This window comes from Camelus bactrianus, chromosome 23 (genome assembly GCF_048773025.1).
Source record: "Camelus bactrianus isolate YW-2024 breed Bactrian camel chromosome 23, ASM4877302v1, whole genome shotgun sequence".
Lineage (NCBI taxonomy): Eukaryota > Metazoa > Chordata > Mammalia > Artiodactyla > Camelidae > Camelus > Camelus bactrianus.
The window spans coordinates 10,010,001-10,022,462 of record NC_133561.1 but is presented as its reverse complement, the minus strand read 5'-3'; the positions used below and the strand labels follow the sequence as shown (position 1 = coordinate 10,022,462).

At 40.2% G+C, this 12,462-nt stretch overlaps 1 protein-coding gene across 1 annotated transcript in view; it reads left to right on the top strand.

The window, feature by feature from the left end:
* The window catches only part of USH2A (usherin), a 642,834-nt gene that overhangs the window by 511,240 nt on the left and 119,132 nt on the right, over window positions 1–12,462 (top strand). The window contains exon 54 of the mRNA XM_074351610.1: window positions 1,870–2,068. Coding sequence (XP_074207711.1) covers window positions 1,870–2,068 — 199 coding nt within the window. The remainder of the gene's footprint in view (window positions 1–1,869; window positions 2,069–12,462) is intronic.

Below are 12,462 nucleotides of genomic sequence, written 5' to 3'. Positions count from 1 at the left end.
CCAGACTGTGAGTAATTTTTTCCAATGATAGAAAGCAATGTCTGCACCAGTAAAGTGGGGCATTCATAAGACATCTCAACTGGGTACTAACACTTCTGCCAGAAAGGAGAGATCACTGGAAGGGAGATTTATTCACGTATCAGTGTTTCATTAATCAAAAGATAAAAAGAGAAAGGAAAACTTAAACCAGTATTACCCCTTAATCTACTTTTCCTCCACCAGCTATTTTTAGATGTTCTGCTATAAATCCATAATAATTCCCAAACCATTTCTCAGTTTGAAAAGGTTTCTATTTAAACATTTCAACCCAGTTGCCTACTCTTGAAAAACAGAGTAAAGGGCAAAGGAGCCTGACAGAAAATAAAATGGTTCTAAGCCTTCTGCAACAGCCTTGACAGAAAATAATGAGGATCTGAATTCATGCAACAGAGGTCAGAATGGAGAATATCAGAAAGATACAAGAGATTCCAGGGGACAAAATGTACAGGACTCTGTAGTCAACTGTGGGGGGATAAAAGGAAAGTATCATGGGTATTTTGAAGATACCTGGTTTGACCAGTCTATAGATCATGGCGCCATTCTGAAAGCAAATCAAACAAAAAACAAACAAACAAACAACAACAACAACAACAACAACAAAACAAAAAAAAAGAAAAAAAAAGTAAAGACTAAGATTAACACTTTAGAAGCTTTAAAAAATACATTTAAGAGGAGGAGCAGAGAGCAGAATGGTGGAAGAAAATATTATTTGGCACTTTAAGTGGAAATGTCTAGTCAGAAGCTGGATTAAGACGTGACTGAAAATTGCTAGAAAGATCTACGAGGGAAGTTGAAGCAAGGAGCGTGACTGTCGTCACATAGGGAGGAGAGAAAGACAGAAGACCGTAGATGATGAGTCGCCTTGGGGACACCAGCCTCGTCAGAGGAAACCCAGTTAAAACTTGAGAAGAGCAGCATTTTCACACACTGGGCAAGAACCTTCGAAGGCAAATGTTCAGTGAGACTCATCAGCCGCAGCGCAGGGAGCATCTTCTCATTCAGAAGCATCTCTGAGCCCGCCACCGCCTAGCCAGACGGCAGCTGATTGGCCACAGCCTAGCCAGACGGCAGCTGATTGGCCCCATGAAAAGTGATGGTCCAAGCGGTCCTAGAAGAATTCCGTGCTTTTGGCCGCGCCTGCGGGTGGGATGCCACACCAACCAGGAAAGAAGTGAAATCAGAGTTATTCTGTGAGAAAACAAATGCGGCCAATTTGCATCCAAAAATACATGTTTTGACAATGTTGAGCAGATAACTAGTTGATTTCCACTTTTTCTTTTTTTTCTACTCACTTGGCGCTCGTTCTAGAGCATTGGTGGTCTAAAGTCATCCTGGGTATCCTAGGGAGAGTGCAGAAAACGCTGCCCGTTTATACTGTTCACGGCACATTATATGCAAGCAAGTTCAGATGTGGGTTTTGCTCCAAATTTACCGGTGCTTAAAATGTACAAAATCAGGCTGTTAAAATGCAAAGACAGCGACGGGCCATATGGAAAAGAGTTATCAAGAGTTCTCTAGGACGACAGTCTGCCAGCCAGATTTTACTTGTTTAAACTGAGGGCTGCACTCTGCCGTCAGAATTGTGGCTGAGCCTGTGGTGATAAATGGTCGTCTGAAACTTATGTAATATATTCAAGGTCAGATTTCATTGTTTGAATAGGATGGGAGGGAAGGAATTTAAAAAAAAAAAAAGGAGGACTACTTCTCCAAGCCCTGCTAATGATATGCCAGGCCAGACAACAACATTTTAAAACAAAAGTGACATTCTCATTGATCAGAATACGCAGTGTACTATTCCCCTAAATTGCTGTTTAATTCCTGTATTTTCAGGTAGTTGCAGCTACGACCCAAGGAGTTCCGCAGAGCATCCCTGCGCCAAGAATCATGGCCCCCAGTGCAGAGGCCCTGCATATGAGCTGGGATGTCCCTCCGAAGCCAAATGGCGTCATTAAAGAGTACCAGCTCAGGCAGGTTGGGAAAGGTCTCATCTACACTGACACCACTGACAGGAGGCAGCATACGGTCACAGGTGAGGGGGAAAAAAAAGAGGAAAACCTACCGGAAGAGTCTGTCATTGTGCTTAGGGGGGCGAAGCATCCCAGGGGTGTGTGTTTGATATATGAGGTCACTTCTAAAGGACGTGTTCTCTTGACATATGGTCAGGTCCCACTTATCCGTGCTAATAGAAGAGCCCACACTGACAGCAATAAGCCACAACAGCAGATAACTTCAGAAATAATTTATATTTGGTTTTGATATGCATTATGTGTAGGGTTTTTGCATCAGTATTAAGTTTTTTTTTTTTTTCAGACAAACAGTAAGATGCGTTTTCATTCCCCAAGGATACACTCAGATAATGGGACTAAGATAGCCAAGAACGTACTGGAGGGCAGGAGGAAAATCAGCTGGAGGCTAACGTTTTTCCACCGAGTGGGAAATTAATGCACAGAATAGTTGACAGTTGACTGGTTGTGACCATTTGTTATTATTATTATTATTAACATTAATTAATAGTAATTGTGTTATTTTTGTTGCTTATTAGGACATTATGTATTATAATTAGCTTTAATAATATAATAATGGTTCAGTATAGTAGTATATTGTCAGGTAATTACTAGCAGTGATTATAATAATAATTACAATGTTTTAGTTTGAATGTCACTTCTGAAGAGATGTGTCTTCTGACTTGCCTGGTCTAGAGCAACTTCTCTAATATACCATCACATCTCCTTCTTGTATTTTCATCACAGACCTCTTTACTGCCTGATAGTGTTTGTTTTTTAGTTATCTTTTTATGTCTCCTTCCACTGGGATGTAAGCTCCAGGTTCTCAGAGACCATCTCTACTTAGTTTAGTACTGTAGCTTTAGCACCTAGAATAATCCATGACATGTCAGTAGGGGCTAAAGAAATGTTTGAGGAATAAGTGAATTTAATATGGGTCAAATACAATCCTAAGCCCTTGTCATGTCGTATCTAATTTGAACCACATCACTAACCTGTGGGGTAGAGAGATTACCCCTATTTTGCAGAAGAGACTACTCTAAGAAATGAAGTAACTTAGTTCATTATTTAGAGCGGGTGAATCATTCAAAACGGTTGCATAAGTTTGTTTAGATTCTGAGAACCCAGGCAAGAGTTTCCACATTTTTATTTTTTCCCTATTGTCAGCAGCCTCCCTCCAAGGCCTCCTGAGTGAATGCCTTCCTTCCATTGGAACTTACACTTGGCAGGGGGGTGCTGATATGAGAGATAATGAAACGCACATAGACGTGCAGAAAGGCCTGGAAGAATGTGCCTGATTTTTCCTTAGAGGAGGCACAGGCCCTGCTACACAGGTGGAAAAATAAATTCATCGTGATTTGCTCGTAACTCCACAGTTCCGTGGCACAAGCAAGCGCTCACTGACAGATGTCCACTTTCCCAGAAGCGCCATAAGCCTGCAGAGGGTGCTTAGAAAATATTTGCGGACTTGCACATCGCAATCCTTATCTGAAGATCCTGAGCTAAACCGGCGATAACGGGGATGGGGAAAGCCTTCATCTGTTTAGATTATCAAATGTGTTCCTTATGCCCTATTTCACTAAAAAAGAACTATCCTATGTCACTAAAAATGAAAATCATCTCAAGTAATTGAAATGACGTTGTTTCACATAATGCAACATTTACATGGTGCTTTATCATTTTAAAGAACTATTTGCATTTTGACTCCTGTGATTCTCAGCACATTTCTATAAAATACGTGAGGGATGTTTTCAGTATCCACCTTTGAAAGATGAAGGTGAAAAGTGGTCCACTCAAGGGTGCCCTAGGCATTCACAGCCTACATCTATAAGAAAATCAAAATACTGTTGCATTCTAAAATTAAATATGTGTGTGTGTGGCCTGCTTACTATGTTCCGGATAGTATATTAAATGCCCAAAAATCAAATTGCTGCTCTTAAGAAGCTCCCAGTAATAGGGAACATTGACAAGTTAAGGAATAATTTGTGTCATGATGCTTCAGCAGAACCCTATAGAGGATGGAGTAGGGGAAATCAAAGAATGACTTGGAGTGGCGGTGGAATGTTACAGAGTATTGAAAGCCAAGTTAAGGAACATTACGACTTTGTAGCAATAAAGGTTTCACAATAAACCGGGATGCAAGGATAAAGAATTCTCTTCTTCCAGAATCTGTCTACTCAACCAGCTCTGGGCTTTGAACTGTCGCCAGCTGCACTGGTTTGCATTTTTTAGAAACCAGCGTTCACATGGATACGGACAAAATTTCAGTTGTGATATTCAGACCAGCAGAATTGATAGCCTCCTTAATTATATACAATAATTGCAAAGATTTTTCTTTAAAACCTTCATTCCACCAGCTCTTTCTCATATGATCATTTTTAATGGATATTTTCATGTCAGAGAAGATTTCATACACATAATTTAATGTCAGAATTCCTCTTCTATTAGAATAAATATTTTTAAAGTTTCTCCACCTGATTTTACTTTTTGTAAGATTAGAAAATGGAAAAAAAAATCTGTTGGAATTCCTTTGGTCCATCCCTCTACATTATTTTAAACAGACGTAGTATTTCACTTGGGCAGTACAGCCCTAAAAAGAGATTTTTTTTGTTGCATAAGAAAATAAACCCTCACTCAACAAAACCTTACCAAGTACAGCCTCCGCTGTGCAGTCCCTGTGGGGCAGGAGTGGTATTTGGCATTAGATAATCTAAAACCTGAGATCTGTGTAGCGTTCATGCATTTTATCTGCCTGGGAAAATTCAGTTCCATGGTTAGCTGACTGACCAAATTCAGTACAGAAGTATTTTATGATGTGAATGATTGTTTTATTGAGTTCATGAAATGAACTAAAATAATCAAATTTATTTCACATTCCATCTCCAATGTTTGTTCAGAGAGCTGCCTACACCTCTGGGGACAAAGGTTGTGATTTTCTCATTTCCAAAACCTTGGCTGTCCCTAAGTCACAGTCCAGCACTAATGAAGCTGTAGCACTAGTCATGCTGGAGCCTGGAAATCTGGGTCCTTCGAACTGACAGCAGGGAAAGCGAGCCCCTAGCATCAGCCCCATTGTCTCCGTGCTTATTTTTAATTACCTCAAAGCTTTAGAAACATGATCCCGTAAATGCTTTGTGGGAATAGTGGCAAATGCACTCATCATGTGAAATCCATAAATTGCTTATAATCCTCTCAAGACGTTAAAAAAAAAAAAGCATTAAGTAATTGAAGACAGGAAGTCCTCCGTTAATTATTTAGAGGTGTTATCAATGCTTTAAGTAAACTGAAGCGTTTTCTGCTATCTCACCGAGCTCAGTACCATGGGGACCAAAGGGGTAGCAGCCTTCATCTTCTCATATTCGCTAATGCAAACAGCGCATGGCAGCTTGCCAATAAAAGACCTTTTCCTATCATTTATGACTGAACATGTCCACGGTCCTGCACGAAACAATCGGAATGTCAGTTACGGCATGGTTTCGCTTTGGGTTACCATTCTTCATCCGTGGACCTCCTAACGTGGGCATCGAGGCAGAGGAGAGAGAGAAAGGATTAACTAAATAATTAGGGCCACTGAGAACAAAATGAATTAATCATGTCCTCTTTAGCAGCAGACATGATAAGGGCTTATGTGTTTCTTAACTCTGGGGGAAATGTTTTCAAAATAATTCATTAAAAGTTGCTCATCGTTTTATTTCCCTTAAAGGGGAAGTGTCACCAGCATGAAGTTAGCAAGTAGAGAATAATTTGCCTTCCTTTTTTGTCCTGTTAGAAGCTCACAAAAACCACCTATGATAAAATAGCATAAACCCTAACAAGGCTGGTTGTTATAGAAAATGTTCTACTAACGTACGGAGACGGATATCCTGCACATCACTTTTGAAAAAAAGAGAATATAGTTTGACCATCAATATCACAAAATGTGAACGTTTTTATAAGGGCATTTTACATTTAGATCACTCTACCATGTGCTCCCATAATATCCTACCCATCGCTCTCATGGTATTTATTATACTTCATTGAATACCCTCTTTCTTGTCTCTGTTCCTCAACCGCAAGTTAAAGCTTTAAAAAGACAGAAGCATCAGCCTCTGTTTGCCACTGTGTTACCTGAGCTGTGATCTATCACAGCACCTGAAATATATTAAGTGTTTGAACATCTTTCTTGAATGAATAAATGTTGAGTAGTCAACTAATATCTGAATGACTGCATTCCATATGGGTTGGATATAAAAATCACACTGTCAGACACATTTAAATCGCAGGCTGGAAGGGTAGGTACAGCTCAGTGGTAGAGCATGTGCTTAGCATGCACGAGGTCCTGCGTTCAATCCTCAGTACCTCCATTAAAAACAAATTTGAAAACCTAAGTTACCTCCTCCTCAAATTAAAAAATAAGTAAAACTTAAAATGCATGCATGCATGCATGCATACATACATACATACATACATACATACATACATACATACATAAATCGCAGGCAGAATGGACTGTGTCATTTGCAGGGCCCAGTGCAGAATGAAAGTGTTGGGACCCTTGTTCAAAAATCATTAAGAATTTCAAGATGGTGAAAATTGGCTCAAGCACTGGACCATTCCAAGCATGGGAGCTGGAGTGACTGCACAGTTTGCCTGCCCTTGTAGCCAGCCCAGGTCTCCAGCAATCTGGATTTATTGGCAGGATAATTCTTTAACTGAAACAGATCACGCAAAAACTAGGATGGCCATTGTTTCTTCAAAAACAACTTCAGGAGCCTCTGTCTTGTGTGTGTGTGTGTGATACTCTGAGCTGCATTTCCCCCACCTACGACCTGACCTCTGACCACCAAGCATCAGACCTGTGAAAGTAGAGATGAGAATTCATTTTATTTTCATTTTGCAAATTCTGAGGAAGACTTTGGGCCTGAACACTTGCAAAAAAAAAAAAAAAAAAAGCACAGTTTCAACCACTATTTCTTCCTTTCTTTTACCATTATTATATATATAATATTATAGCCAAAGAATTACATGCAATGGCTGCCTAGACACCAATATATAAAGGGAAAAAAAATCCCCCAGAATCCCAGGTATTCCAAGGTACTTTGCCAGGGCAACCTCTACTTCTTTTAGTCCCAGTGGGTCTAGCCAAATCCATCCTTCCCTGAGACGTGTGCCCTTGTTGCAGAGCATTTGAGCAGCATCACACTTTGGTGCCACCTAAGGCCACACTTTGTTTCTGGAGAAGAAGATTCTGCTTGAAAATGTAGGATAAGAGGCTTCGGTCTAGTGCAACACCAAATTGCAGAGAAGGAAAATATTTGTCAAGATAGTGTTACAAAAATCAAAAGCAAGGGTCTTTCCTTGGACTATCTTAATAATAGCCTTAATGTACTTGGAAAGAGAGTCTGTTGGAGAAGTGACTCATCCAGGAAGTGCTTCTTGGGATGAATCGAGCCACTGTGACACTGGGGAGAGAAGCCTAATCTGTGGTCTAGAATTTCACATAAAATACAGAATCAAGAATGTGAGTAAGCTTGTAGCAGTCAGACCTGAAAGCCAAGTTGTTTCACTGGCATTTGCAAATGCAAGAGCCCCTTTGTTTTGATGTTTTGATGTCCAGTTCATGTGAGATGTCAACTGAACCCATACGTCAAAGCGTTGATACAAGAAATGGACAGTGCCAATGGCTGCTCTCAAAGAGGTGAGGAATTGGCTTGGCTCTGCAGGATGGGGAGCCACTGAGACCATGATGGATGGTACTATCAGGAAAAGGGGACTCCGGCATGTGAGCTCCTGAAATATTTCTCAGTCAGATTTTGTAAGACAAATCATAATTTAAATGCACCTTAGATGTCTCCGAAGTGATTCCATGGTGCCTTGGTGTATCAGTTTTGAACATCCAGATTTTCACATAGAATCAGATTAATCTAAAGTAGAACCCTGATGTGGTTCTATTCCTCACCTCCAACGTTGCTGGTGGATGCTGGAAGTTCCTGGATGCCCTGGAGGGGATCACTTAGTGAGATCCCAGGCAGGTGGGGACAAAAGAGAGGTCTCTTCAGCAGCAAGACTAGATGTCTGGTTCAGCTGGGCCAGGGCAGACATCCAGTTTGGGTGCACTTGTGCCAGATAATGTAACTTGCCCAGAGGGCATACAGTACTTGATAACCACTTAACAAAAACTTTTTGAAGTAACTCAGGCCTCTTAGCACTTGAACTTAACCAAGTTGAATGAGGAACTTGTGAAATTACATATTCTTTAGGATTATTTGGTAATTGCTTAGAAAATAATTAACAGATGATGTTCTAGAGTACCTGAATGAATGCTTTGAAGTAGCCCTGGCTGGCTGAAATTATAATGGGCAAAATGCCTTTTCCTGACTATCTGGAAGTTAAAAATTAGAAACAAGTTGTTCTTTATAGAGTACATGCAGTGTAGCTTACATAAGTATGGGTTTTGTTTTCCAAATCATATTTTTATGATGCATAGGCAGACTTTTTGCCATCCCTCTTGAGCATGTATTTACTCTTGAAAGTAACGTTACTTGGAAGTGTGATTGTAATGAGCACGGTTAGAGAATGCCTCTTTCCTTTAAAAGAGAGCACGATCCCCTGTAGGGAAATTCAGGTAATTTGCAGCCACAGTGATCTCCACCACGCTGAAATGTTAAATACTTGGCTTTCCTCCACACATTTGTCTTTCTCTGCTCTACAGCTGCTTTCCTTACTCTTAACTCAATGCTGCGCGCTTGAATGATGTTTTCTTTTCTCCTTCTACTCTTCGGCTTCAGAATTAAGTTACAGTCAGAACAGTTCCTTGGAGACACCTCTTTATTTCCCTCTTCTCATCCTGATCAATTCATGAGTGGTTTTCAATTGGTGTGCCCTTTTCATTGCCTGTTGCTAATATTTCATATATAGCTCCTTTTAAGGACCACCAATGGGGGCTTTCTTAAAATGACAGCAAATTCCAGTTGAAATGTGTTGATCTTAGTGAGTTTTACAGAGTCATATCTACCAAAGGTCATCCGGTTCATGTAAATCATCTATGCCTCACAGCAGTCGGTGCTTTCCTCACAGACTATTTGAACCAAACCTGTTATTAATCCAGTCCTCCAATAGTGTGAAAAAGACAAGACCTAAGAAATAGAATATAGAAAATGATGGATTCAGATATTGCCTCCCCTCAAGTTAGCCTGTGGTCCAGTTGAGCAATCTACACTCCCGTCCCCACAGTTTACAGATACGGAAACCGATAGATACCTAAAGGTCAGAATGCAGGACCATGGTGTAGCTAGTAAATAAGGATTGGACCCAGAGAGTCTGACTTCAGGCTCTCCTCTCCTAACAACTCTGCTGTACTGCCTCCGTTCATAAATTGTGGTCATATTCAAAATGAAAATACTTAAATATATGGTCCCACGTGGATATTTTTATGTTACTGGGAGTGTCACTGGGCTTTGAGATACCTATGTCACCATTTTCCTTAGAAGCCTCCGACGACCGGTCCAGTTGCTCTGGGCCACGTTTCTCAGCCCAGCTGCCCAGATTTGTATCCCAAGCTCATTCTTCCTTGTCTCTGTGATTACAAGTGAGTTCCTCCAACTCTCTATGCCTTGGCCCCTATTACCTGAGCAGAGAATAGCAGTTCCCCAGGGAGCTGGGGAGGGCTTTAAATGTGTTCCTGTCCAGGGTGTGCACAGAAGAAGGTCAGCACATAGTAAGTGTTCAGTAAACTTTAGCTGGTATGTTCTTTATGCAATTGAGTTATCAACCTCCTTGAAATTAACTGTGTTTCTCATAAAATATACTTAATATATAGAGTTCAGTGAAAAGAGAAGGAAAAACTGGAATAATAAAAACCCAAGTTTGGGGTTTTGTTTTTCTTTATAGTTTTTGTAGAGACTTGCTATTTGAATGAAATCCTTTCAATATCTTCCTTTCACTTTAAGAACAGCTGCAATGGTTTCCACCATTTTTACATCATTCAGGTGATGTTTAATCTTCAGAGGGAAGGCAGTCTTTGAAAATTTCAGTGTGTTTGGCTGTAGCTCTTATGGGATGGTGAGAGCACAGGGCTTGGTGTTGAAAGCCAGGGCTTGTCCCTTCCCCAGCCCGCCCGCTCGTTCACGGTGTGACTGTTTGGGTCTCTGAGCCTGTTTTCCTACCTGTGAGGCGGGAATATCCAAGGTGAAATCTCTTCCCCTTTTCAACAGACCTGTTCATGTTGTTGCTAATTCTCTCTCCCGTAATCTTGTAACTCTTTCTAGCTTGTATGAAGGCGGATCACCTAGGACAGGGTAAGAACAGCTGCTTATGGTCCCCATGGGTAACATACAAGATTCCAAACCTGTGTATAGGCATGTTACATTATTAGCAATTATAATAGTAATATCATTTAGAACTCTATTTCTTGCAAGTTACAGAAAACTCTATTCAAACAGTCTTAACAAATGGGTGTTTATTGGTTCATGAAACTAAAAAGTCAGGTGTACATTTTAGGCATGGCTCACTCAGGACTACCAAATGATGTTTCCAGGACCCAATTTCTTTTTATCTCTGAGCTCTCCTCCATTCTCAAGCTTTACGTGGTGGGGGGAAAAAAGGAACTACCAGTGGTAAAAATGGAAGTTCTAGTTCAAGGTCTAGCTTTCATTGGCCTGAATGAGGTCACATATTTAATTCTGACCCTCTAACGTTGCAAAGGGTATATGGAGCTGTGTCCAAGCCTGGACCATATGTACACTTTTCAATCCAGGTGGAGTCAACTCTAAACAAAGCACAAGGCCTGACAGTGACCAAAGACTGGTTTCTCCAAGGAAAATTTGAGTTCTGTTATTAAAAGAAGTGTGAATGGACGCTGGTAGGTAAATATCGCAGATGCAGTTACATGACATGAGCTGCAAATGCCAGTCGAGTAAATCTGAGTATTTCTACCCTTGCTCCATATGGCTCTTCAAATTGGCCAGATGCCCTCATTGCAGAGGTGGACGCAGCTCTGGGGGATAAACTGCCCACAAGTTAGATTAAGTCCATCTTCCCCGCTCCTTCACTCAAGGTCTCATTCCTCCCTCTCTCATCTTCCTTGTGCTTCAATCCTTGCCTCTTTTTCCCAGTTCACTATATCCACTGCTTTTGATTCAGTGATGTCTTTAAACTCTTCTGACTTCTTTTTTTTCATTTATTTTTTTTTATTGAACTATACTTGATTTACAATGTTTCAGGTGTACAGCATAATGATTCAGTTATGCACATATATATATATATATGTTTTATATTCTTTTTCAGATTCTTTTCTATTATAGCTTATTACAAGATATTGAATATAGTTGCCTGTGCTATACAGTAGGTCTTTGTTGTTTATCTATTTTATGTACAGTAGTATGTATCTGTTAATCCCAAACTCCTAAGTTATTTCTCCCCATCCCTTTCCCCTTTGATAACCATAAGTTCTTCTATTGTCTGTGAGTCTATTTCTGTTTTGTAAATATGTTCATTTATGTCATTTTTTTTTTTAGCTTCCACGTATATGTGGTATCATATGATGTTTGTCTTTGTCTGACTTACTTAACTTAGTATGATCAACTTCGAATTTCTTGATCAAGGCTTTCTACTCAACTCTCAGTTCGACACCCTGCCCACTACCCTTAAATCTAGTACTCCTGTACTTCAAGAAATACACATTCCTCCACTAGGTCAGGCCTCATCCTCTGCTAGACCAGCTCACACCACCCAGTTTAAACACCTGTAACAAACTCCTTTGGCACACTCTCCCGAGTCTATCAAAAATTCCTAAAAGGCTAGCTGCTCTGCTGTTACACCATCTCCAGACAGCTGACTTCTAGTGTTCTAGGCTATGTACAAAATGGATGGCACTCAACCCCCTTCAGAAACATTTTGTAAAGAAAAGACACTTTCTGTTTTTATATACACTAAATTATCTTTTTAGCTACTGTCCTCACTGTGAATACCCTCAGTCTTCTGATCAATCTTAGTGCATCTCTGTGATGATGCTTTCTCTTCTTTTCCTAAGACCCATCCTCAAAGGTCCTTCAGAAGTCTGAAACCAGATCAGCCAGAACACAAATGAAGAACAGAATTGAGGGTTGTTTTTTTTTTAAGGAGAGAGGTAGAATATTCCAGAGAAAAATCAAGTATTTCTTCACTTTTACTAGCCATACTTCAGTCTGGTATTCAGGAAGAAAATCTAGAAAATATTTATTGTTCATAAATTATATTAATATTGTTATGTTTTAACAATATTCTGCAACTAGAGAAGAATCTCCTACTCAATGAAGTAGTTGCTCTGGGCAGAAATCCCTGTGGAATTTTGAGGAAGGATCTGTTTGGTCAAATTACACTTGTGATGGATACATGGACATCATAGGATGATAGCCCTGCTACCTTAATTGTGTACTTTTGTGCCTTGGTCTTCCTTAAACAA